The sequence below is a fragment of the Channa argus genome, chromosome 7 (assembly GCF_033026475.1).
Source record: "Channa argus isolate prfri chromosome 7, Channa argus male v1.0, whole genome shotgun sequence".
NCBI classification, from domain to species: Eukaryota; Metazoa; Chordata; class Actinopteri; order Anabantiformes; family Channidae; genus Channa; species Channa argus.
The window spans coordinates 13,809,934-13,836,840 of record NC_090203.1 but is presented as its reverse complement, the minus strand read 5'-3'; the positions used below and the strand labels follow the sequence as shown (position 1 = coordinate 13,836,840).

Below are 26,907 nucleotides of genomic sequence, written 5' to 3'. Positions count from 1 at the left end.
TTACAGCCATGACAGTGCAGTTAGATCATGATGAATTTATAAGAAATTTGAAAACAATTTTGAATTATTTAAATAAATCCCAATATTGAAAAAGAATTTTTACATTTGTTGATAAATAATCATTTGATCAATTTTAATTGCAACTGTCATAAGAATACATTTTTTAAGAAATGGAAGTGTAGGAAAAATATGAATAACCACACCAAACAGAAAAACTGAAAGAAACATGTCTGGTGCAGCTTCACTGTAACAACTAACATCTGAACACAAACTGGTTTGAAAAAGAGTTTAAAATGGCTTTAATATTATTGATCCGATTGAAAGCCTCCCAAATTGCAACATGTGAACTGAAGTAGTGCAAAACTTTGTTGTTCAAGTTGTGCAGTCGGCAAAATTAATGAGTCAAAGTTTTTAATCATTGTCATCCTCACATTAACACTCAATAAGCTGAAAATAAACAATGCTGATCCATAAACTCTCTTTCTTAACTCATTTTGCTTGTGAACAGTTTTGTATTTAGACATCAATTAAACAAATAATATTTTATACAGCATTTATATATTTATATATATTATTGTGACAGAACATGATGCTGAATAAAAGACAAAAATAAACATCTTTACAAAATAAATCTTTACACTTGTTGCAAAAAAGTGCTTAATGAGCCCCCAATTGTCTCATCTAATTTTTTCATACACAGTTAAAATGCTGATCATTATATGATCTGATTTTATTTACAATGAAAGGATCCAAATAGTTTTATTAAGTTTTTAACCAGCATTCCCACAAAGATCTAAATATGCACAAAAGTAATGTGGGAATGTTAACTTGGATGCTGCTGTGAGGCTTGGTTTACACAGCACCAGTCCACTAATTGATAATCTGTCTGGGGCAGATTTACCACAGTGTCGTCATCATGACTGAGTCTACACCAGGTAGTGACAGTCCTTAAACTAAAATAGAGGAGGGAACAGCACTGTAGGTAGTGAAAAATACGGCATCCTTTCATAATATAAAATGATGGTCTTGGCTGAGTATGGAAAACCAAAACTTACAGTAACAAGACAGTCAACACTAAACCAACTTCAACTAAAAACAGTCATGCGACAAAGAAACTTTTCAAGTTCAATTTGATTACAAATCTTTTTTGAAACTTCATTAAAATCAAGGTGGCTTGAATTTCCTCTTTGATAGAATAAATAATTGTCCTTCTTTTGTGTTACCAGGCCTGCATGCCTCAGTACTCAGAATAACACATCTTCATGTTCTATCATAAGCTGCACCACTAGTTTCTGCTGCCTCATGTCATTCAGAGTTGTCAAGGCATTCTGCTCGGGTGGCTGCATAAGTGTTGGGCCAAACACAATCCCCAGGTTCTCAGCATTCATAAAATTGTCCTTTTCAAACATTGTCACCCTGTACACACAAGAAGACACAAGAAGACAACAACAGAATCAGATAAAATACTTAACACAAAAAACACTTCCTTTAATACGAGTACATTTGGCTTTTTCTGGGAATTTATTGTCAGCCACAGATCACAGAGTTGAGAAAAACAGAGAAAATTGATCATTAGTCTGTTTTTATTTATGGATGTAAGAGCAAATCAAATAAACTAACCTCTTAAGGTGAGCCATCAGATATCGTAGGGTCTCATAGTGGGCTGGGGGAAGCTGCAACAAGCCATCGTGGATGGCCTCCAACCTCAATTCAGCATTTGAAATTTCTTCAATACATAAAAAAAACGATTAGTATCAGAGCATTGCAGAGTAGTACCAACAAATTCATTTATGGAATTGCCCAGAAAGAAGCTCTTACTTGCAGCTTGAATAAATTTTGAGTACAAGTCAAATGTAATGACTGGAATAGGAAGGTCTCTTAAGTAGAGCTTCAAAGCGCCAGCAATGATGTTTATGTCTGCATAGACATTTGCACCAATGTCCACCTTCTCACCATCTGTTAATGAAAAATGTTAATTTGGATACAGTTAAAAGCAAAATCAGATGTGACTGTATTGTTTGTGTATTTCTTACTGTGCTGCATCTAAAAACAAGCTTCTTATTTAAAATTATAAACCCATGAACTAAAAGCTCAGAGACCTACATCCTAGTGCAAAGAAATCTGACATCAACAAACCTCGGTCAAAGGCAAGTCTCACGTCCTCTATGTGTTCTGAGAAGCCAGACACCCTGTAGAGACCTTCAGATTTCATACCTGCAACAAGAAATTGGGAAGCTAGTCTCGGTTTTAAGGGACCTTTTCCTTCCTTTAACCTCCTTTTCTGCTCTGTAGACAAAATGATTCAGAGAAATTGTTTATAGTTTTTAATGAATGAATGAATTCCATTCTACCTCTCAGCTCTATCTCTCGTATACACATGTCTACCACCATGGGTCGCGTTGTGTTATGAGCTTTGACAAGCGTGGTAAGGTCACAACTAAAAACTTTCTTTATCCTGCGCAGGTCCGGTTGACAGTCACTGGGAACCAGTTTGGAGCACTGTTTGTGCACGTTCAATCCACAATCTAACAGAGACAGAGTGAGAGAAGAAGAAAGAAACACAGAGATTATCCTCAGACTGATAATAACACAACCGTCACTGCAGTTAGAAAAAACGTTTCCCAGAGTCAGTAACAATCTACACTGTCAGATAACACAGTCCCAGCTTAGCTTTCTCGATGCACCGCACCAAAGGTAGATAACAGTCAACATGGCAGCATGGGCTAAAGTTCTTGTAGTTTTAGTCCCACTGAGTGTGCACAGTGCTGCTGGCAAAAGCAGAGTGTGTCAGGGAACTATATCCGCAGCACAGCCTGGAATAAAAGCTTGGGAAGGGGCCATAATTGTATATGGGATTGTCCGACCAAAATTGCTCATCACAAATATGTATTTACAGCCTGAGCAACATTAATGCTATTCTGCCAATAGGGTCAGTGCTTGCAGAGAGACTGGAGCAGGAGATAAGGGGGGAATAAAGGCCAGACATGAAGTGAAAGAGGACAAAGAAGTATCGCCTGTTTCCCACAGCACATGAGGTGTCTGATGATACCAGTGTTTGCCTCTGGCTTATCAGCATGGCAAATGTCAACAAAAAACACTCTGTTAGGGAAGAAAGCAACTAAGCCCTGCAATGTGCACATCTGTTTTAGGACTGTGTCTGTGCAGGAAACAAACCTTGTGACAAGGGAGCTCCTAAAAACCACACAGAGCAACTGACATCACTGTCATGACACTGTTAGGAACATATCATATACTGTTTGTGTAATCTATGATTTATGGGACATTTGTTGTGTAATCTATAAACTGCAATGTTGAGGTTGGAGTGTGTTGTTACCTGAGCAGCGAACACCCTGGGCGATGAGGCCCCACATGAAGTTGGCACAGTATTCGCACCAATGCGGACCTCTAAAAGTATGTACCTGGAGTAACAGATGATATGGTTATACACATATAAAAATACACCATGTATTGCAAGTCCTTTCTATGTCAGAAATGGAGATTACTTTGTGATCCCAGGCTATAGTGGATCTAACTTCTCTCCAAATGATAGCATTTGTACATGCAAGATAGATTAAAGGATTTACTATAATGTGTCTGGCATCTGCTCATGGGCAATGAGATACTTGCAGGCAAGCACAGAGGCAAGCCTGTGAGCCAAAATAACAGATGTACACCCACGGGGCGCCCTAAAAAACACAGATAAGACGGCAAATGGAGACACACCTGCCTGCACACACACACACACACACACACACACGGTACTTTGAATAGGTAAAAGTACACTGATGAGTGAAGAGGGCATATGGCAAGTGGTGAGTAGAAGCCTTTTAGTTCTTTTTCAAAGGGGAACCATAGAAAAAGCTGGGGTCATTATAACCGGCCTGTTAACTGAAACTAAAAACACAATTACAAGTGTGTTAATGTGCCCTGAGGCTAAGTGTCCCTAAATTCTCTTTTGTGCTGTTCATTCTACTTTCAACAGTGTCCTAGGTACTGAAACACTGACTGAAATCTGCGCAATACTTATCTTTTCCACTCTCCAATAAAAGCTTAAACAAAATCGGTAGCCTAAAACAATAATGGATCTAAAAGCTTTAAGATCAATGCAAATCAATGTGCTCTGCTGTTAATGGATTGTGGTGTACTGTATCCATTAGATCCCCGGAGTGCATATGTGTGTCAGCTGTATGTGTTCTCATCAAACACACAATACACACTGTGGTCTGCCACAAGTAAACATCTGAAGCAGGCAGATGTAAATGCTTGTCCCTAAGGATAAATTAACAAATGCAGAAATGTTAGCTCATTTATATAAGTTAAAAATAAGTAAAATAATGTTACTAATACTGTCAACACAGGATTTCAACTGTGGACAGCTGTTCAAAGCCATCAGACATTTCTTTTAGCTCGGTCTTGATCTTTGTGTTAAATAAAAAGCTACTCACCTTGAAATTGTGGATCTTCTCATAAGAAGACTGTTTCTCTGGTGTGTCTTTCAAGACACTGCGTCGCACCAGAGGTGAGGAGATCTGTGGACAGGAGGCCAACAGTTTAATAGGCTTCCAAAGAAGAGTCCCCTTGCTCCCCAGTTTGACTCCCAGAGCCAAAGCCAGTAGCTCCTGATGCTTTCGTTCTTGTCTTTTAGACTTGTGGGTTATCAGCTCCCCTCCTAAACCTCCTCTGTTTTCTTCAATCTCCATGCTTGCCTGGTTGGGGTCCCACAGTCTTTCTAAAGGTGTGGATAGGAGACGTAGGTGCTGCGCAGCAGCCCAGCACAGAGGCAGCAGCTACACTCCACTCTTCTCTGACCCGGGAGGGTGAGCGATGAAAGCCAGCCCGGGGTAGACTCTGCATCTAGTCTGAAACCAGTGGCAGCAGTGAGCAAGAGGAACAGGGCAAACAGGACTGGAGTTGGGCGGCCTGGGGGCAGGAGTGTGCCTTACACAATGACCCTCTTTCACGTACCAAGAAAGAAAAGAGGGAGGTGAACAAGATCCCTGATGGGGAGGGGCCAGGAGGTTGAGAGTGAGGGCGGCTGGGTGCTGTCAGCACCACTTCACACAGCTCAACAGCTTTGTAAAGCAAGATCAATAATGCAGACGCCCTCTTTATAGCACAGAGCACCCTCCCATGAGCCCACTGGCTTCCGGACACACACCACTTCGGTTGAATGCAAATAATATTCCACTGCCAGTAGCTCTCAGCACTGGGGCTCCTAACCAAGTCACTCACCCGCTCAAAAACAGACCCGAGATTCTCTGGCCTGACAGAGACGAGGCTGTGTTGTCGTAATTCAAACAGATCTTGACCTCCAGCTATGTCAGACGGCTGGTGGAATTCCCCACACTGCCATCCAGACCGGTCTTTTAGACACTATGGCTGCAGACTACTCATGCCAGTCACAATGATTTCAGAGGACCAGCAGAGCCAGACCATCAACTGGGATTGAGAGGGATTACTGCCATAATCCTTACAGAGGGAATAATCTTGTAGTGCCCAAATCTGAGCAAAATCCCATAGGAAGCTCATTTGCAGGTCTTCAGGCGTATACAGTAGTATTTTGCAGTAGGGGGCTGTTGCTATGTTCATGCTGAATTTGTCGCTATTAGCTGTGCTTGTGAACAACCAATAAACAGCACTCTCTCTCTTCTAATTAATCAAGAAGCTAAGATCAAGGCACAAAACACTGACAGAAACCCAAACTACACATCATATGACACACCAAATAAACAAAATAACATTTTTTAATGTCAAAGCTGTTCTACAGAAAATCTAAAAATTGCCTGAAAATTCGATGGCATTATGAAAATAAAGTTAAGCTAATTCATTGAATAAGGTCGGAAAGCCATTGAGCAAAGCAGTGTTGTGAGGCAGAGAGCAAAAGACCCAAAGGGCAACTGCAGAGCAGAGATAAAATTAAAGGATGAGCCTCACACAGAAAAAAACACAAAGGAAAGAAAACTCCTGTGGACTTATTGTGCACTAACTATTCCTTTTTGTCTCAGGTGTCTTGGGGCAACAGTTGGCTGGCTGATAAGTGCAAGAGTGACAAGACAGGTGAAGATATTTGTCACTGTGGTTGACATTCTTAGAAGAGACATACACATACCATACCATACAATTCAAGTCTGTGGCTAAGTGTGAGGGGACAGATGAGGAATAGACGACTCTGAGATATTTTAGCCCTGCGAGGTAGGAGGGACGGAGGGAGATGAGGGCTGTGTTCTTTGTCTGTGGGCAGATGGCTTCTTGTCCCTTAAAGAAAGGCTTGGAAGAAAGGACACAAAACTTGGTCACACAACAAGCTCTGCTTTCTTTTCATTGGCTTGGCTCTTTTATTCCAGCTAAGGCTTTGTGACATTACAGCTGAGTGGACACTGTTGTGAGTGGGCACTTGGAATCATAAGAAAAGTAAGGCAGCAGGATACAACTACCCACACCCCAAACAACAGCCCAAACAACATCTCTAACAAAGAGATAAACAGACATACTGTGAAGGGCGTAGCAGTCTAAGATATAATCCATTATTTAAAAAATGGAGGAACTAAGAAAACTGAAAGAATAATTTTTTCTCATGCAAAAATTAAATAACCTGTTTATTTTTTATATTACTGATTTGTTTGTGACATTTTTCATTTTTACTTCTAAAAAGTAAATAGCGGTTTTACATTATTTATCCTAACAAAAAACACGAAAAGTTCTTCGGACGTCTTTTCAGGATGTGCTAGAAAACCTGTCTGTTAAGAGTCCTGCAGAGATTAAACCGGTGTGGCGAGTATTGGGAGGAATGTGGCAGTGGTTTTGGCCACTGAGAAAAACACTCAGGAGGTTGATCTACAGGTTGCGTCAAGTAGCCCCCTCACCAGCTTCTGGGAGTATTTTAATTACACAAGAATTTGCAGTCATGGCAAAATGGAGGTATTAACCCAACATCCAGTAAATACATATGAATGCTGACCATACACTGAAGCTACTGTGGCTGTAATGACTCAGGGCATGGCTGCGTAATCGGTGAACATGAAGTTCAAAAAAGGTCTCTACTTTTTGGACATGTACTTTGCGAGCAAACAGAAACAGCTTCTCTTGTGGAAGTGACTGGCAGGAGGTTTTCAAACACTGGCTGACAAAGCCTGCCAACATCACAGCTATCACTGACTCAGATCCTCATGTTTAAAACTTGGCAGGATGAAAATGAACTCACTTTTACATAACTGACAAGCTGACATTCAGCTAGATATGTGCTCAGGATTAACTCGCCAAATGCAGGTTATTGGCATCTTTAGTCCATAAAATGTTCAGCATCATAGCTGAAAATCAAATAGAAAGTAACACTACTTGCTATTGTTCAATAAAGCACTGTGTGTTTATTAGGTTGACAGCAGTATCTGTAGCGCTACGCTTATTTAAGACCACAATAAGTCAACAGACTACTTACTGACTAATGATCATTAGGTCAAAAGTGCTTGAAATAACAGCTCATGTTTCAAGTTACAAAAACAAAACAGAAGACTGACGGTATTTATTACTGCAGCCGATGCTTCTGCTGAAAAGGCTGTCATGTGTCTGTCATTGCATGTCAACCTGACAAACTACAACTTGACACACTGAAGACTAAATAATCCTCAAACCAATAAAACGCCTTAGAAGAGACACACAACAAAATCTCCTGAATATCTGTGCTCGAAAAGAGCTTTTAAGCAAGTGCTAACATCAAGGCAAAAGGAGAGAAGGAATCAAGATAACATTGCCACCTAGTGGAAGGACACTTTGGATTTTTTCCAGAAAACAGACCATCCTCGTTTTTCACTGAGAAATCATTCACAGACTTTAATCCGACCTGAGCGACAGTGATACAATGTGCAATGTGTCTCACCCAAGATCGGTGTGTCTGTTACACATGGCAGGCAGAGCAAAGTCCCAGTCCCCTTGGTCATCATTACCTTTCAGAGGAGGCAATGAAGCATGGCAGCAGTGAACACACCCAGGGGCCACAGGGATAATGTATGTCTCACTCACAGGACAAAGTGCCCTCTCAGAAGCACTCTTTTAATACTGTAAATGTAGTGGAAATGTTCAACAGCATGGAAGTAGATAAAAATCACTGTATTCGTGTGAATGTGTCAGACAATTTACAGGTGCTGGAAAGATGAGATACCTGAAGATTTGCCTTGAACAGGGTTATTATCCGGGCTCTTTAAAGGACTATAGGTAAGTCTTTGTCTTTGAATAATGACAAAATTACAAATCTAAACAGACTGCAAAACAAACACATGCAAATGGACATCTTCAGAAAATTGACAAAAAGTGGTGCAGCATTTAGAAAAAAACTCAATACAAAACAAAAAATACTGCAAATACAAAAACGCAGCCAAATACAAAGTATGGCTTCAAATAAAGAGTACAGACAACAGCAGCAATGTGTTCTGTGGCACTAAAAAGCAAGCCTTTCAAATTATGTAAAAGCTGTAACTAATAATTTTACCATCAATTATCTGCCCACTATCATTTTATTAAATAAAGGGCAATAAATAAAAGGCAGGCTCCACTGGGGAAAGGCCTCTGTCTATCTCATGGCCAACACAGAAAGACTCACACAGACAGACAACCATTCACACTCATGTTCACACCTACGGGCAAATTAGAGTCACCAATTAACTTAACATACATGTGATTGGACTGTGGGAGGAAACTGGAGTACCCGGAAGAAAGTACAGGGAGTACATGCAAACTCCAAACAGGAAGGCAGAAGGCAGGTGGATTCAAACCAGCGATCTTCTATCTGTGAGGAGGCAGCACTAACCACTTCACCCCCGAGATGCCCATTTACAATTATATCAAGCTATACAAAGAACGGTTTTTGTGTGACAATTCGTTGCAGGATTAAATTAACCAAGCTGAGAATTGACTTAGCAGGTCTGTGAAGCAGCATCTTGCCCAACTTCAGCAGTAGATGCCTAAACCCCTCGTTAAACTGCATCCCTCTTGTTCTGAACAGCATGATCACTGCCCACAAAACAGTGCACTGAAAGTGAAGTTTAAATTTGCCTTTTCAAACTGTGTCCAACCAATAACATTTTCCCACACCTGGATTCCAGTGAAGTTCTAGACACATCAAGGAAAATTAAAGCCAACATGATGCATCTGACTACGGTCTGATGTTCCCCTACAACGGTTCTGAATAAGTTTGCAAATAGTACATTTCTATAACTCTGACTTTGACATTATGGGACACTGACTGTAGACTACGTTTATCCATTTAAAGTTAAATCTATACCACAAGTGTGTAAAGAGTGAAGGGGTCTGGATATGTTTGTATATACTCCTGGTGACATGAGCAATTATGAAACTCACCCTTTCGTCCCTCTGGAAGGTGACCCTGCGTGGTTCTGTGCGTCCACAGCTCAGCCTGTGCACCGTCTTGTCCTTGAGTAGCGAGGTGTAACCGAGATGCTCGTAGATGGGATTGGTGGTCATTTTGGCGATATACTCTGCTGCCTTGGTTTCGATGTACAGAGTGATGAGAGCGTCTGTCACGAGATCATGGACCGACTCGAATCTTTTCTCTCCGACAAAGTGTTTCCCATCATAGAACAATCGGTAGTTGAGGGTCTGGTGCCCAAACCTGGATTGAGATATATGGACGAGGATATGGATGAAAGCAGAGTGAACAGAGATGTTGAATCGGTTGAGTGGCTGGTCATCGGGTCGACCTTTCAGGGATTCTGTGTTGTATACGGATGCCGTAGGTACCTTAAGGCCAAGGTGTGTGTCCCCGGCTGTCTCTGGCTCTCCCTTATGAGGTACGCACCCTCTGCTCCTGTCAGAAGCTCATCTGCATATTCACGAGAGATCATGCCATGAAACCTGAAATAAAAAAAATTTTTTTTTACCAAAGCAAAGAGACAAACATTCGTTAAAAAATGAGATACAAGGGAAAAATGATAAATTAAAACCATCCTCTGCAAAATAATATTTGAGAAAGTACATTAAAGATATGACAGTTATTAAGTTACACTCACTCTCTGCCATAATATTTGGGTCTGCTCTCCATCTGTAAACCAGAAGAAGAAATATTGGCTGGAGCAATATGATATGAGTGCTCAATTAAACAGCTTTGCAAATTGTTCTTACAGCCTGTGTGCAAGATAAAGGACTCTACACCGCAGGACAGATTATCACCATCTGTGCCCCTACATCTTATCACAGATACCACACTATAAAGCCAAATCACAGAGTGTGAAGATGAATTAGACCCTTCATGAAAAAACAGCTGGTGATTGATGGTCAGCTGCAAATAAACATTTTTCATCTGAAAGTTGATATAAAGTTTCAATCATCATACTGAAGATTCTCCTTAATAAAGAGTTGTTTTTATGACACAGTCTCTTACAGAAAATAATAAATTAGGAACAATTTAATTATCATCCTGCTACAGATATGGTAATATGTCGAACATTATTTTGTACTTTGAATTAATGGGCAGCCACTTATCTCACAGAGACAGTCCACAACTTTCACTTTCCTCATCATAATGTGGCAAAACAGGATAAGACACACATCATTTCCTCTGAAGGAGAACATTGATAGTTCACCCACTAACATGTTCAGTTGGCTTTAGGAAGAGTGGAAAGAAAGTCACTGATGCTCATCAGATGATGCATCTGCAGTAGAGTTACTAGATTTTTTCTTGCCCTTATCATTCTTCCTGTTTATACTTCATACTAAGTGGTGCCTATTTAATGTGCTTCCAAATGGAAGTGATGGGTAATTTCACAGTCTTTGTTCAGTTCAGTACTGAAGTTAATATGAGCCTTCATGGCTGAGTTGGACAAATCATGTGAATATCACTTAGTAACATTCCCTATAATTATAAATTCCTTGTTTTCTGAACAACCAAGTTTAAAATTGTTGCTCATCATGTGTGGGAGAAGCAGCAAGTCACTCCGCATAGTTCAATGACTGGTCTGACAGCTGGAAGCCAGGTCAGTCATTTGTCAGTGAATGTTTTCCAGGTTAAAAACCTAAGAGTGAAAAGTGAATTTGAAATATGCAGTCGTGCAGTAGTTTTTAAGGCAAGGGGGGAAACGTCTTTGTGTTTAAAATTTAAAAATGGAACCAGCAGCTGGTTCAGTTTTTTAAGTGTCCACATTTGCAGCTGTTTACAACACAATCATGACACTTAAGGACACATTTAAAGGGAGGTGTGCTTAGTCAGAAACTTTATTGTTTTTTATTGTTACATGACTTTTGTGTCCCAAACGATCGCTGTCAAATATCAAGTATTAAAGTTCTGAAAAGTAACTGTTACTGTTTACATACTAGATTATTCATAAAAATACAAAGTCAGTCACTGCAGCCCCAAAAAGTAAGCTAATGCCCTGAGTTTTACAGATGTACTAACCTCCTGAGGGCATATGATCCTCTTTGGTCTCGGGGCTTCCTGTTGTAGCTGATACACTGACAGAGAAGCACATGCATGTTAATAAAGAGTCTCTTCCCCTCTGATTTACCGACACAGCTCAGTGAATTTTGAAATGCTATCTTATCATTATCATTACATTACAGTACGACCACCTGTGCAATTTATTGCAATCCAATACAGCAGCTCTTTCACCAATTCTACTTTTACAAGGTTTTAATTTCTCAGTTTTTAGGTTGAAACTGTCAGAAAGGTGATAATTCTAGCATGTGTAATGTTATTGAGGTCAAAGTGGGTAGTGGAGTCGTACTGGAGTGCATTATAAGAAGAGGTGGTTCTAATGTTTTGGCCACCATATTTAAAATGAATGCACTCCAGTATGACTCCACTGCACAGGTGGTCATAATGTTATGCCTGATCGATGCATATGCAAAGGTGAGCAGTCAGGGGTTTACGTGACAGGGGCCAAATATCTGCAACCCACTTGTGTGAGTTAAGTGTTGTTCACTAACCTAATGTGCAACTATTTACACTATTTTCTTTGGCTTTGAAAGGAAAACGCTTTGACTTACAAATACACATATGCTGCATATGTATTAGGTGCAAGTGTCGGGAGAACTGGGAGCAAAACAGTGGAAATAAGTGGAAATGGAATAAAGGCATTTGCAGCAGCGGAATAATCACCACAAACACCTCAGCAGCTTCACAGAATTAGTACATCACAATTAGTGATTATAAAAGTGAGGGAAGCCAAAATGCTGCTGCTGTTTCTGTTCTATACCTTAACCGGATGTCTGTCAGGACAGAAATATTACCACAACTGAAGAATCGGCAGCTGAGAGGGATTTTTCAACAAACTACCTCATTTCCAAACCAGACTGCTTTATACTTTGTGGCACTTGTTTCTGCTGAACATGCCTGTTCAGCAGTCCACAGCCTGTGATGTGGATGAGAAGTCAAGACTTAAAACTGTGTCCTCATTACTAACTGTACTGCACTGAAGAAAGAAATTGCTGTGTGAGGTTGAAGTCTTCACTGCAGTGGATTCTCCAGGCAGGGGAAGGAAGACTCCTGACTGTGAATTTTCATGTTTTGTCAGGTTGACAAGCAGCAAGATCTGGACATTATCCATTCCTGTGACACAGTGAGCTCTAAAAATACCTCAGAAGAGGACCAGAGGAGTCAGGAGAAGATGGGAGACTTCAGATACAGAATTTTACAAAATGATACACAAAATATTTAATCACAGGGAAATTATTTCTGACCAGCTTCAAGAGAAGGAGCTGAGAAGTGAGCCCATTTCCTCCCACATGGCAAAAAACGATAATGGGGTTTGTGGGTGTTTCAGCTGAGCCTCTTTGCAGGTAGGAAATCGTATTTTCTTGGGTGATGGTAACCTATTTTACTCAGAGATCAGGAGCAGGCTGCTTTGCATTTGTGCATGTGTGAATGTGTTGTGTGGGCGAGTATGTTTCAGTGCGCGTCTTTTGTGCTTGTGTATAGCTTTTTGGAAGGTGCAGCATATCTAATTGTGCTATATATAATGAAAGCCAACTACTGTAGTTCAAGTATAGAAAATGTATTTATGTTAATTATAGGTAACAAATTAACATGCTTTTTTAAGGAAACACACCAAAGGCAGGAGACAGGTTAAAACATTGTTAATCAGCATCTAAAATGAATGTAATTACTCACAGTAAGACTTCCAGATGGGTGGTTGATAATCCTCAGGGTCTGGAAAACACAAAAACAATGCAAATTTCCGTTATGTTACGTCACAGTGGTGTTAATAGACATTGCTCTGTTGTGTCTCATTAAAATCTCAATTTCTATCTCTTTCCCAAAGGAATGTCTGTGGGCCCTTCACCACAAGTTAAGTAATTGTTGTTCATCTCTCTCCTATAATGATGCATATGGCTTCTCTCTGTGCAGCTGCCTCTTGAGAAGCAACAGTGAATAGACTTCGAATCAGTGTCTCTGCTTCAAGGACAATCAATACAGATGTTCGTCGGAGTTGTTAAGCATTGTGTTGGCACACACCTCATTTAATTTACCTGTGAACAGGGTCCTGAAAATTCTTAGAGAAGGTTTCAAACACACCAATTAAAATATGGGAAGTAAATAAAAAATGTTACCACCGACAGCAAGACTTTGCTCTGTGAAATACAGACTGATTTATGATTATGTTGAACACATTCCTGGAATGTATGATGGGGTGTGCTGATACAGTGTATTAGCTTAAAAAGAGTAGGAGAGGCGATGAAGTAAATGCTCTGTAGCAACCGATAATTTACTATCGTAATTACCGGGTAAAGTTATGACTTGTAATGAATTGTGCCACTAAATGACTCAGAAATGTGACAAAATCTGCTATTGTTACACATATTTTACACATAATAATCACTGACTAAAAACTCTCATGTTACTTGTTTTAACACCAACTCTCTAAACATCAGCTCCACATGATGACGTCAAAGATTTTTTGATTTAAAACAAATGAGTTGATACTTTAGTTCTAACTACAATAAAAGGTGTAATGATATTAACCTTGACATATCAAGTTATTACATTGCAAATCACGAGTTAAAACTTGCACTCACATTACAGTATCAATGCTTTGTGGATTATTAGTGATCGATCCTAACCCCTATACAGAAATACTCCCAGAGCCACTGCTGAAACATTCAAACAAACGCATAAATAATAAAATAATGTTGGTCCAGAATATACATGTTGTTCATTTAAAACATTCCTTTGCCCTCATCAGCAGATCAGAGCCACACCCCTCTGGCCAGAGGGAAAGAGATAAAACACACCTGAGAAGGGTAGGGAACTGGTTAACTGGAGAACTAGTGAGCACTTGTTGGATGTGGGCACTGAGGTACAGGCAGGGGAGTTGTGAAACCTACTTACATAAACAGTATCACTGTTTACAGCTTTATTGCTAAGTTTCTGTGTATTCCTGTTCTGCTCTATTTTTTATCCGTTTGACTGACAACATGGCAGTCACAGTATTAACTTCATGCTGTTTGCTCTTCTCACTGCAGCAGTAACCTCACTGGATGCTGGCTGCAACATTTTTAAACAAAGAGCTCATCATTGCATCTCGGTAAATTGCAGGGTTAGAGTGGAGAAAGCAAACTTTGTGTGGCAGAGGAAAGTACACACAATCAAAATCGGAATAATTATGCAAATGATAAAAAAATAAGCATTTTAGCTGGTAAGTGGGTGTGTGAGGGTAAATCATGTTGCTAAACCCCTCTACAGAATGTAGAAGCCTTAACAGCCTTCAGCTTCTGTTTGCTGATGTGCGGTCAACCTGCCTTGAAATACATATCGTCCTAACGCTGAAGCTTTGTCACTGTGTACTGCCCTGGTCACAGTCTGAAAAATTTATGCCTCTGCGCTGGTTTAAAGAATGTGATTTCATCTGGGCAGCAGCCAAATATTCTCTTTTCAATCTGATTCGTTTTAATGACGAATGGCATTTCAGTCTGGAATTCTGCAGCAGTCTCGACCACGAGAAGCGAGCTCTGATGCAAACGCACATCTGTGCAAACACACTAGGTTACACTGCACACAGCCGCTCAAAACCCATACACATACATATACACAAGCAGACATGCACACAAACACACAGATATCCAAAGAATATCAAAAAGAATTTCTAAGTAGCCCAGAATTTGGGTTGTGTCTGATGATCAGGGAGCAGCCAGGGGGCTCTTCCCCTGAAGAAAACAGTTATTAATTGTGTTGCCCTCCATTACACACCAGTCGGAGGCATTCAATAAAATAATTACCAGCGGGTGTTCGCTTTGGTGACAAAGAGAATTTGTGATGAATGAAGATCAAGCTCACCTAAGACTGTTGTTCCCTTAGACTTCCTTTGTTCTACAGTCAGTGCACAGGCAAAACATTATTTAGCTATAGCACGTAAAATAACAACTTTTGTAGATGCACTGAATAATGACTACACAGCTGACGATGGCTCAACAAGTTTGGAGCAGTTTGTGACCTGCTCAAAATAATATTCAGTATCATTTTAGTAAAAAAAGGACATAGCAGAGATAAATTGATATTTAGTGGGTACAGAAGCAATATGGAGCTGATCCTGTTTTGCTTCTCCTTTCCCAAAAACACAAAACATATACACTGACTGTTAAACATAACCAATGTCTACTGTGCTTGCAAATTTGTCAGATGACAAGTAAACATACGGACCATCATCAGGGTTTACATTTGGGATCCTGTATAACTCCACACATTAATGTACCACCTGGCCTCATACTTTTGTAGTATGAAAGCAGTAATTCTCTTTCTAACAACGGTTTGTTGGATAAAGGTAAGAAAGGTTATGCTGTGATTTTGTAATAATATAACATATAGCCATTTCTCCCTGTACTGTGGTGGTGGGTCCTTTCGGCTTATCCCGTGAGTTCAGGGTCGCCACAGCGGATTATTGTCCGCATGTTTGGCACAGTTTTTACACCGGATGCCCTTCCTGACGCAACTCTCCCCAATTTCTACCGGGCTTGGAACCACAGGGCACAGCTGGGGAGGGGAATGGGCTGTTAGGGGTTCAGTATCTTGCCCAGAGACACTTTGCCCAGAGACACTTTGACTGATAGCCAGGGCTGGGGATCAAACCACTGACCTTATGGTATGTGGACAACTGCCTTTACCAACTGTGCTACAGCCGCCGCCACTTCTCCCTGTACTAATAATACCTTATAATTATTACAATGAATTACCTAATCAATTCTTGACATGATTTCACAGTACATCTGCAAACACATGAAATGCATCTCTGTTTCCAGAATAGTTGGGGTGCTGATATAAAGACAACTAATTGTTTAAAACCTATGTTTGACTGCAAAATATCACAAAGAAAAAACACATCAACCATTGAAACCGAGACATACTCATATTAAATTTGATTCCAATTTTGCAATCACATCTTCAGCATCACATCTTCTTTTAACAAGACAAGTGTTTGTGTTTGGCAAGTGAGGAGACAAAAAGGCTTTAAAGGAAATCTGTCCCACTTTTGCCTGAGATAGGATTTCAGATGCTCAATAGTGTTTTCACTTTATTTTTAAGGGTGACAGGTCTCGACTGCAGACAGGCCAGTTTGGTCTCTCTGCTACAGCTTCTCTAAGTTAGTCTTGATACTGACCTGTTGCCAATTAACGTGGGATTTTTAAACATTAAACAAGCTTTTGTTTCGCCAGGTACCATTTCTTTTGAACATGTTCCTGGCACCAAATTCAAACTGAGCAAAAGTAAACATTTAATATGTTTTCTCTTTATTATTTTCAATCAAATATTTATGTGAAATAATTTGCATTGCATCTGTTTTTAGTCAGAATTTGCACATCATCCCAGCACACAGACATCCTAAAACCTGGCTGATTTCACTATCACCTTGTTACATTTTTTTAACTACCTCGACCAAGTAAGGTTACAAGGACTGTTGATTTTAGTTTCATGTCCTTTATTTCCAATATCTATGTTCCCCTGCTCCTATATGGTGACGTTAGGGTGTCAGGTGAGGAAAGAGTTTGTGGTCTACTAGTTTTGCTGCATTTCATACTACAAGTGTGACAGGCAATAGTGATATATTTTGTGATGCCTGGATATGTGATGACACTGAGCCTGAGAGTCATTCAGCTTTGATTCACCCCAAACACACATATCATTTGGTGGTCTTCCTAAAAGGTAAATTGTCTGCTTATAAAACTCTTTTATCCAAAGCGCTTTACAATGTTGCTTCTCATTCACCCATTGAAACACTTTCACACACCAATGACGGCGGCTGCCATGCAAGATGCTCACCTGACCCACCAGCAGCTACAGTACTTGGGCTTTGGTGTCTCGCCCAAGAGCACTTCGACGTGTACAGCAGGAGACACTAGGAAACGAACCACCACATGTCTTAAGCATATTTTTTTATGTTATCAGAGCTTAATTGTTGCTCGCTCATGTTCAATACTTTGTTGTCATGGAAGCAGGAGTCCGACCCAGTCCCAAGCCTAATTTAGCAGTCTGAAGTAAGGAAAAGGGAGTATCATAATAAGTCATTCTTTCATAATGTTGCTTAGTAGGGTCTTTTAAGACTGCAATGTGGCCATGCTCAATTTAGTCATTTGATTAACTTGGCACAAAAAATGATAGCCTACACATACACATTCACATAGAAATAACACACTTTGGTGCAGAGCTACAGATACATAGAGACTTTCCTGCTAAACATTCACATACACACAGAGTCAGTGGGATGCAGCAGAGCTGCTGCAGGGAGACCATCTGTGTATTACACTGGTCCAAAACAAGCATTCAAACTGTCTTAGAGTTGGCCAGATATCATGTGACAGGTATGAGGGGCCCCCTCTGGAGTCTGTTTGTGCACTGATGGGCTGTACACCCTTAGGGAAACTGGATTACGTGGTGGAACTTGTGTCCCCCCCTCACTGATGCCATAACACATGTAAATAATCAGAGTAAGTCAATGAACATGACATAAATCTGGTCTTACACGATTTACACTGGAAAGGACAAGAAAGATTTTGAATGATCTACAACATTTGCCAGAAACATGTGCAGAATTGTGTTGAGCAGACAACCTTTCTGTACATGCCTGTAATTCTGCCTCCCTGACCAATTTTGTCATTTGAGGCCTGGAGCAGAAGGCATACTTTCATTCTCTATCCCTCCATTTATTTTCAAAGCTTTATTTCCTGGAGCCATCTAGCAAATGGTGTGCTGCTGGTACAGTACATGCTTCCATGCCCACCCATGCCAAGAATGTGTAGGAATCTGCCTGATCTAGAATAATAATCAGGAAATATCTTTCCAAGGAAAGACAGAGATTGTAACATAAATGTTGCAATCACACTGCAACTATTTCATAATTGTTTCATAATTTTCTCAGAAAATACAAGATATGTCTTTCACTTTTCACCAGTGCTGCCAGATTGTATTTACCAATCAGTCTTCACATTACTAGGTGGTTTGTGTATGTGTCATTGTTCCCTTTATCACAATAATTTGCAGGAAGTACAGAAATAATGCAGTCTTTGCTAACATAATGTACTGTAACTACCAATACCACTGTCAGAGATCAATTCGCAGCACAAAAAGGCTGTTTCAGGTGACACTTGTTAAATAAACTTTATTTACACACTCTCTCCCAAACAGCCTCAGAACAAGATGGCTTGATAGACTTAAGAGAAGCAGCTGTTATTAATGCTCCAAGAGCACTTTGTTTGCAGCCAGACGACCTAATAAGGAGCAGGGATTCATTTTTGAGTCATATGCCTCATAGACAAGATTATTCAAATGTTGTGTCTGACTGCCAAAGAGCTGTGCATGAAAATAATAATACCCTTGTGACAACCACTCTATCCCTGGCAGTAGAGCAGCTTGTAACCTCTGATAATTATATTGAGAGCCCAACAGTAATGACAACCCTTTCATGCCACAGAAAGAAAAGACTTTCCTCTTAAAGCAGCAGTGGTCAAACCGTAAATCCGCTGCTTTCTGAAATGCACACATGAGATAATGCTTTGTGAAGTATGTGGTTACCACAGGCTATATCAGCTTGGAAATGACTGCACATCCCTCCCATTGGTCAGTACATTGGGAAATGTGACTCTGCTGTGTGGTGTGGTTGGGACGCAGTGAGACCAAGTAAGTAAAACAAGCATTGTGTACACATGTACCATATCTTCAAACTCTGGAATAAACATATAGTTTGCCACGCAAATTTTGAAATTTGTATCCGCTTGTAGGTGGAGGAAGTAACGTCTCACTACACATTTCTTGATGGGATTCTCTGTGGTCGAAAGTAAAATATTGGTGGAAAGAGCAAACGCAAACCAAAGTGCTGAGCCTGTAATTTTATAAACAGCCTCTCTCTCCTCTTGTCACACACACTCTCTCTGTTTCACGCATGCCTCTGGTTGTTGGTGGGGCTTCCACATCAAACATCAGGGTGATAGTGGAGTTTGTACTTTATACCCTGGCAAACATGCGCAACGTGCTTTATCAACACAGAATGGGATGTACACAGAGAGAAACACTGAGCTGCTATTTCATTCTGAGGTTTGTTTGAACATCTGCTACACCACTTTCTGCTCTCAGTTTGAATCTAAATTGAAAGTTTTAGCAATATATAATAGGTAATAATTATAAGCAAAAAAAAGGGGGAGAGGGGATAATACAGTTTGTACTGGCACAGTATTGTGTCAGTATGAACTGTATTATCTCACTGGTTCATAGCATATTAGGATTTTTACTGTGTCAGAAATCACCCTTGCCTGCCACTACGCTTTGGAAAATAGTTGCTTGGAAAAGCCAAAGATAATCCTTAAAGCCAGCCAAGTGGAAAGCCAATAAGAGAATTATAGAGATGATTGGCAATCTAATGATAACATCAAAACCCAACGTCATACAGACTGCATCCCACAAGCCCATGATCCCTCAGCACACAAAAGCCATCCTCTCGCTCTAACGTTTCCACCACTGCATCACTTAGAACACACGAGGATGCTTTCCGTTCATCTTAAATCCCCAATCAGAGCAGTCACTGGAAGCTTGACTTCAATGTGTGTTTAATGAAGAGTTCAAAGATTTGTTAGAAGAAGGCTTTTTACAAGACAACTAAAAGTTTGTTTAAAGCTGCATAACGGGGTCCATTGAAACAGAAGCAAGACATGTATTTCTGACATATTATTATTTTTATTATTACTACTTGTGCATTCTAAGCGCTATATTTCGGTGTCCAGGGTGAACCCGAGCTATGTTAACTCTTACCAGAGGATACAGATGAACCTGAGAGGCTTGAGTTACTTGATGCTGCCATCCCAACCCGTTTCACGGCTCGGTTACTCCCGTTTGGCCAAGGTGCGCTTGCAGCAGGTCATCCCCGGCGGTGCCTCCATTTCATTCACGTTCCAGTGGGCTTCACCTTTGGCGGCTGCATTGGCGACTATTTCATCCCTCGTCCCCCCACACCCCACAACCGAGTCCGCCACACTTCTGTGTAAATCCGATGATCTACCCCCCTCCACGATTCGCCGTGCGCCTTGGTGAGGAGCTCACGCTGCCGCATACACTGAAGGTGCTGCCGCCACAGAAAAATGTAGTCAGTCAGGATACAGGAATGTGATCTGTGGATCAGTTTCTCCAAACCATTTCCTCACACTGCACACACAGAATCTGTAGATGTGGGTTCTTGCGCCATGGAGATCAGCTAGAGCTTCCATGTGCCACTTTAAGGACAGTAATAAACACACTACACTGCAGCGTAGACGCCTTCTTAAAGTGAAAGTTTGGAGCAGGGTTGCCAGATGTAAGCAACGCTGGCTGGTACAAGAACCCTCCCCCCCAAAACCGACGTTACTTTACACTGAAACCCGCACTTAAATCAGAGTCATGCAAAGGCTCAACCAGCAATACCACATATTCCAGCTTGGGCACTGCATGTTTTTATCAAATGTCATGTTATGCTGGAAGAACCACGGGGAATCTCTGCGTTTTTCACGCCATCTGGTGGGCTCCGGACTTGGTAGAAAAAGATGGTTTTAGTGTCTTTGGCATCAAAGGCAGATTTTGAAGAACGTACGTCTTTGCACCTCTGTCACTTCATCCTCCTGTTTTAAGGAGCCCTTTGGCTGGTAGTTGTGGCTACATTTCACCTGAAATTAAAAGGTCTCGTTGCTGGAGTTCGGTACACATCTATGCAGTTAGCCCCAGATGTTCCATACTGGTAAGAAAAAAAAGAAAAAAATCTGATGTGTGTCAAACTAGCAACGTGTCTGAGCTTGAAAGCCAGAGGACATATCAAAACTTGCCTTATTCCAATGTTACCAACTTTAAAAAAAAAAAACACTATCTTTTACATTTGCCACCACGCCACAGATTAAGTGAAATCCCTATTAACATCTGGCTTTGAAACCCGTGAGGTGGTGTTGCCGTCTCCTCGCACTCACCTGAGCTGTCACTTTGCAACTTTCTCTTCATTTGCACTGTGAAATGTGAGGGGCTTTACTATCAAGTCTTAAATCTTAAAATGTGCCAATCGTGTTTCTTTTTATTTCATGTTGGCAAAAAAAAAAGAAACAAATTACACGTCGCACTTACAGGGACCATAATCATACTAGAGTTGTCTCAAATGAATCAGATTCCATTATACAGTCTGGTTTGTTCTTTAATGATAATGAATTTGAGATTTTTTTATTTTATTTTTTTACACTTTCTGTTGGTGATTCAACAGACACCGAAAAATAAAAAAGGCAAAAAAAAAAACATGGTGCTTGGGAACTGGGATGTGTTGGCTGGACTGACAGGTGTCTCAGACTGTCATCCTCGGTGGCTGTCACGTGAACATTACCTCTTTTCACAACCCCTTGCGACCACGTAGTATGGCAGTTTTTATGATGCTTAAGTATAAAGGTGTTCAGTATCAATATGAGCATTTTAAGGCAGAAATTTACTCCGCAGGTCAGGAAGAAACACACTGAAAACCCGATGTTCTCAGCGGCAGGATGAGCAACGAACACCATCCTTTTCTACAAATATGCTGAACGTTTCCCTGCAAGACCGTGCCGAGGAAATAGTGTGCGCGCATCACGTGACATACTGTGTCACATGATCGGGTCAGGTTAGATCACGTGAGTCTGGGATTGGCTGTTTGGCCTTACGAAGACAGTCTTCGGTCCATCAGCTTCTTGTTAAGACCTTTCTCAGTGTGAAGGCTGAATGTTCCCCTGTTTCCACTGAACATGAGGTGAGTTTCTACAAATGTACATTTGTTTTTAACTTCTCCTGCCTGTAGTGGGACACTCGGTGTTACCGTTAACTTGAGATCTGAGTTGAGACGCTATCACTGACCAGTCTTGCGTAGTCTGATATGCATGTTGTACATTCCCCAGGCTGCTGAAGGAAACTCTGGGTGTTTTGTTACTGTGGGCCTGTCTCGACTCTGCACACTCACGGGGCTGCTCCTCGTTTTTCTGCCGAAAATCTCACCGGGTCAGCGGCCTGAATGGAGTCGACCCAGGGTCCCCTCTCTTTCTCACTCCTTACCTGGAGAAGGGTGCCATAGATGAAGGTAAAAGCACATGCATATTACATAAAAGTGCAGTGATACTGTAGTTACCAATTCTCCCTGTTGCAGATTTTTAACTATGCTGCAGAGGCTGCCACCAGTCGACCACATGATATTTTGTTCACCATCGATGTTAATGTGTTGTCATTTTGTTCCTCCAGCCAGGAAGTTGAGTATGGTGGGCGATCTGCCTGGTGCCAACGTAAAGAGCTATGCCGGGTACCTCACTGTCAACAAAAATTACAACAGCAACCTCTTCTTTTGGTTTTTCCCTGCACTAATGGTAGGCTCAAACTTTCCTTCATCAGAGGGTTTCCATATCACAGAATCACATCAGAGTTAGCATTCCAGGGAGGGGAGAGACATTTTTAGATAAATTCCTGTTCTTGAAACTGAGCTTCAGTCAACGTATAATAAGAAACTGCCCTTTGTGCGTTTTGTCAGCCGCAGAATTTTGTCTAAAGTGCCGCATTACTTCAGCCATTCACTTGGGCTAGATCAGTGAATAGTTCTTGCAAAAGCTGTAAATCAATAACCAAGTCTGTATTTCATACTTGTAGTAAAGTCACATTCCACTTGTAACATGCAGCTATACAATGTGCAGAAGGATTTATTTTTACAAGGGCCACTCACTGTGTAGTTCATTATTCAACGTCATCAACTGTGACAATTACAAATTTGAGAATCTCATTCTGTTTCTGTGAAATGCAATTACATTTTTTTGTTTGCAAATACATTTCAACACACTTTTTTTGGACACATCCATTACTGTGTTTTAGAAGCCAATTTACAAACGATAGCAGTGAGAACTTAAAATGATTTTCACTTTATACTTTCATTTTCATTTTAAAAACATCCTTAATTTGGCTAAGTGTTAATGGACTAAATAGAGATGTTTGAAATTATATTGGAAACATTTTCCACATCTGTACAATCTGATAACTTAAAGCTTCATTGTAATCTTTATTGCTATCAAGGGGTTTCAGTACACTGCAGATGTTTTTAACTCTGTTGATAACTTAAAATCACCACAAGGTGGTACTAAGATCTTTGCTGTATTTTCTTCTCCCCTGACTTATAGCCAAGCCAAGACAAAGCCCCAGTCCTGCTGTGGCTGCAAGGTGGACCTGGTGGTACTTCCATGTTCGGGCTGTTTGTGGAACATGGACCATACGTGGTTTATAAGAACATGACAGGTATTTCTGTCCCAACGTAGCATGTATGACAATTGTACTGCAGATGGAACCTGATCATCTTGAGGCCTCTGTTTTTTTTTTGTGGGAACTATTTTGATTTTCTTCTAATTTTTCTTCTCTTCAGTTCGTTTGAGGGATCACGCCTGGACAACCAGATATTCTGTTTTGTACATTGATAATCCAGTATGTATTCCTTATTTTTGATCTGTCAAGAAACTAATTGCTTGAAATGGATCTTAAATTCTGCGATTTCCCAGCAATATTTTAATCTATAAGAATATTTACTAAAAATGTTTTATGTTTTTTTCTTACTTTTTTCCACAGGTTGGAACCGGTTTCAGCTTCACTGATGATGACAAAGGTTTTGCTCAAAATCAGGATGATGTTGGCAGAGATCTTTATATGTAAATCACTGCTCCATAATTGAAACATAGTTTTGTCTCTTGGCTTTTTAAGTGTGCCGTTTCGATGCTTACTGACTCTTATTGTTTACACTTTTTTTTTTTTAGTGCTTTAACACAGTTCTTCCAGATCTTTCCTGAGTATCAGGTCAATGAGTTCTATGCAACTGGAGAGGTACGATGTTTGTTTTGTTGAGGTCTACCAAATAATTATGTTTATATTTTAAAACTAGTAGTTTTACACAAGTGGCTTTTTAACTTGTTAAGCACACACAGTAACAGTTAGACAACCTGCTCCCAGATTAATGCTCATTAGACAAAGTTTGCTGTTTTGAGAAAGATTTAATTATGCCTGATAATATTTTTATGAAGCCTAATACTGACATGTAACACTTTTTATTTTTATAGGCAGTAAGAAGGTCTTAATGGCTTCTGACAATTCAAAACAACTAACCTAGCTAAGAAATTGCCCTCACTCTGTAAACGTTTCTCTGTGCATGTGCAGTCTTATGCAGGGAAGTATGTTCCCGCCATTTCTTATTACATCCATAAAAATAACCCCACTGCCAAGGTGAAAATAAACCTCAAGGGGATGGCTATTGGTGATGGGCTCTGCGATCCAGAAATGGTGTGTATCTAACATTGTGTCACAATATTTCTCCATGTTGCCTCTGTAACATCTTCTGCTCAAGTCTTTGTCTTTCTTCTGAAATGTAAATATTTTTCTATTCCAGATGCTTGGTGGCTATGGTGAGTTCATGTATCAAACAGGCATGATAGATGAAAACCAAAAACAGTATGTTGTCCAGCAGACAGACTATGGGGTCAAGCTCATCCAGCAGCAGAAATGGTTGGAGGCTTTTCAGGTAAAAGATGTTGGGTACCTCTCAAATTTCTCAAAATACAAGTTGATATTGTTTATCATAGTTTATCTAGAATCATTTCTATTGTTTTTTCAGGAATTCATCTTAAAACACTAGATAAAAATTTCATTTTTTTTCTGAAATAAGGATAAATGTTTTGAATAAAATCAAAGCACATTTGGAACATCTCTGTCTTCAGGTTTTTGATCATTTGCTGAATGGGGATGTTGATCCATACCCCTCCTTCTTCCAAAATGTTACAGGCTGCACCAACTACTACAACTACATGATGTGTCAGGTACTGAGAGAAACTGGCAGACCTCAAAGCTGCTTGTATATGCTTTGGCAGCCCTCTGTATTTCTTTTTCTACAAAACAGGAGCCTGAAGACCAGGAGTACTTCTCCCAGTTTGTGACTCTGCCAGAGGTGCGACGTTCCATCCATGTGGGCAACCTGACATTTCACAATGGCTCTGAGGTGGAGAAGCACCTCCTGCAGGATGTCATGAAGAGCATTAAACCATGGCTTGGGGTGCTGATGGACAACTATAGGGTAGAATAAGAATCACATTATTGATATTGAGCTGTTTGGTTAAAAGAAAAGTATCTGTCGCAATTTTTTTCACTTTCGGAGAACAATAGCACCTTTGTCTTCCACACCTTAAAAGCACTTGTGTTGTCACACACATTTTTTTTTCCCCCTATTCTCCAGGTTTTAATCTACAGTGGTCAGCTGGATGTAATTGTAGCTGCTCCCCTGACTGAGAGGTTCCTGCCGACCGTTAACTGGACTGGGGCTGAAGGGTACAAAAGAGCCATTCGCTACCACTGGAAGGTTCAGCCCAGTGACACAGAGGTGGCAGGTTATGTAAGACAAGTGCAAGAGTTTTATCAGGTAAGAGGCTATTCGTGACTATTGGAACAATGTAAAGTATTCCACATAGACTTGTTGTAAAATTAGTTGTCTTGCCTTCTGGTCACCAAGGTCATTATCCGTGGAGGGGGACACATTCTGCCTTATGACCAACCAGCGAGATCCTTTGACATGATTGACAGATTCCTTTCAACGCGGGGCTGGATATGAAAGGTTTTAGTGCTGGAACGCAGCTGATCAAAGCACCTCCACCTAAAGCTCATAATGCTGAACACTGAATGTTATTCACAACACATAGAAATCAGCACATATTGGCGTTGTACATATATTTGCAACTGATTCCTTATGTTTTAGCAGACCTGATATTTTCTTTAGAACTTTAAACAGTACTCCAAATGGAAAAATCTGGTTGAGAACCTCTGAATCACTGCTTACATTTCTTTTTGTTTTAGTGACTTGAAATGTAACTTGAGTTAAAAGTTAATGTCTGAGAATTCCAAAAACAATTTATGTTGGCAATTTGTGAGTGAAAAAAAAAAAAGCTGTGTTGGACTTAAGCAGCACTCGCTTGAAGGTGAAATATAAAGAACATACTGGAACATGAACTTGAAATAAAATGGTTTTTTGTTAGTTCGTGTTTTTTTTTGTGTGTTTTAATGTTCTGATGGGATCTTTCTGACTTTGCCGGGGTGTTTTACGCACATACACATGGGTTTTTCTTAATAAGCATCAACTAGTAACTTTAATCAACAAAATGTACACCAGGGGTCACTGTGTTCTAAAAAAATTCTGTAGCTAAAACCCAGAAAAGCACACAATCACTGCAGAAATTCCTGTCATTGTTTAATGTATCATAATTTTAGACTTGATCATCATCTGGTAATATAACTTCAAGATTGCTGAAGAAAGTTTAAGAACAGTTTTGCATGTTGCAAAAACACATTTAGAAGTTTGAATGGCACACAGTGGTGCATGGTAAGGTTTTGTTATGGCTGAGAATTGTGTATATACAGCAGTGTTTCTGTAGTGCTTTGGCATGTTTGTG

At 40.3% G+C, this 26,907-nt stretch overlaps 2 protein-coding genes across 3 annotated transcripts; one reads left to right on the top strand and one right to left on the bottom strand.

Moving 5' to 3' along the window:
* Window positions 1-90: 90 nt before the first annotated feature.
* Window positions 91-21,167, bottom strand: chn2 (chimerin 2). Of its 2 annotated transcripts, XM_067509953.1 has the most exons (13): window positions 20,234-21,167; window positions 13,115-13,153; window positions 11,402-11,457; window positions 10,020-10,051; window positions 9,751-9,864; window positions 9,352-9,622; window positions 4,446-4,529; window positions 3,335-3,419; window positions 2,352-2,525; window positions 2,137-2,214; window positions 1,819-1,956; window positions 1,621-1,726; window positions 91-1,416 (listed from the first exon to the last, which is right to left on the bottom strand). In XM_067509953.1, exons 1-13 carry the CDS (start codon window positions 20,280-20,282, stop codon window positions 1,245-1,247), a joined length of 1,398 nt encoding a protein of 465 aa, XP_067366054.1. In that variant the 5' UTR covers window positions 20,283-21,167; the 3' UTR covers window positions 91-1,244. The 2 variants fall into 2 exon arrangements, with proteins under 2 accessions (XP_067366054.1, XP_067366055.1); XM_067509954.1 differs by lacking the exon at window positions 11,402-11,457.
* Window positions 21,168-22,052: 885 nt separating this feature from the next.
* Window positions 22,053-26,492, top strand: cpvl (carboxypeptidase vitellogenic like). Its single transcript, XM_067509951.1, has 13 exons — window positions 22,053-22,208; window positions 22,354-22,532; window positions 22,691-22,812; window positions 23,611-23,725; window positions 23,850-23,908; window positions 24,050-24,129; window positions 24,235-24,301; window positions 24,632-24,754; window positions 24,861-24,992; window positions 25,189-25,287; window positions 25,368-25,541; window positions 25,701-25,883; window positions 25,974-26,492. The coding sequence occupies exons 1-13, from the start codon at window positions 22,204-22,206 to the stop codon at window positions 26,070-26,072; spliced, it is 1,437 nt and encodes a 478-aa protein (XP_067366052.1). The 5' UTR covers window positions 22,053-22,203; the 3' UTR covers window positions 26,073-26,492.
* The last annotated feature ends 415 nt before the right edge of the window (window positions 26,493-26,907 follow it).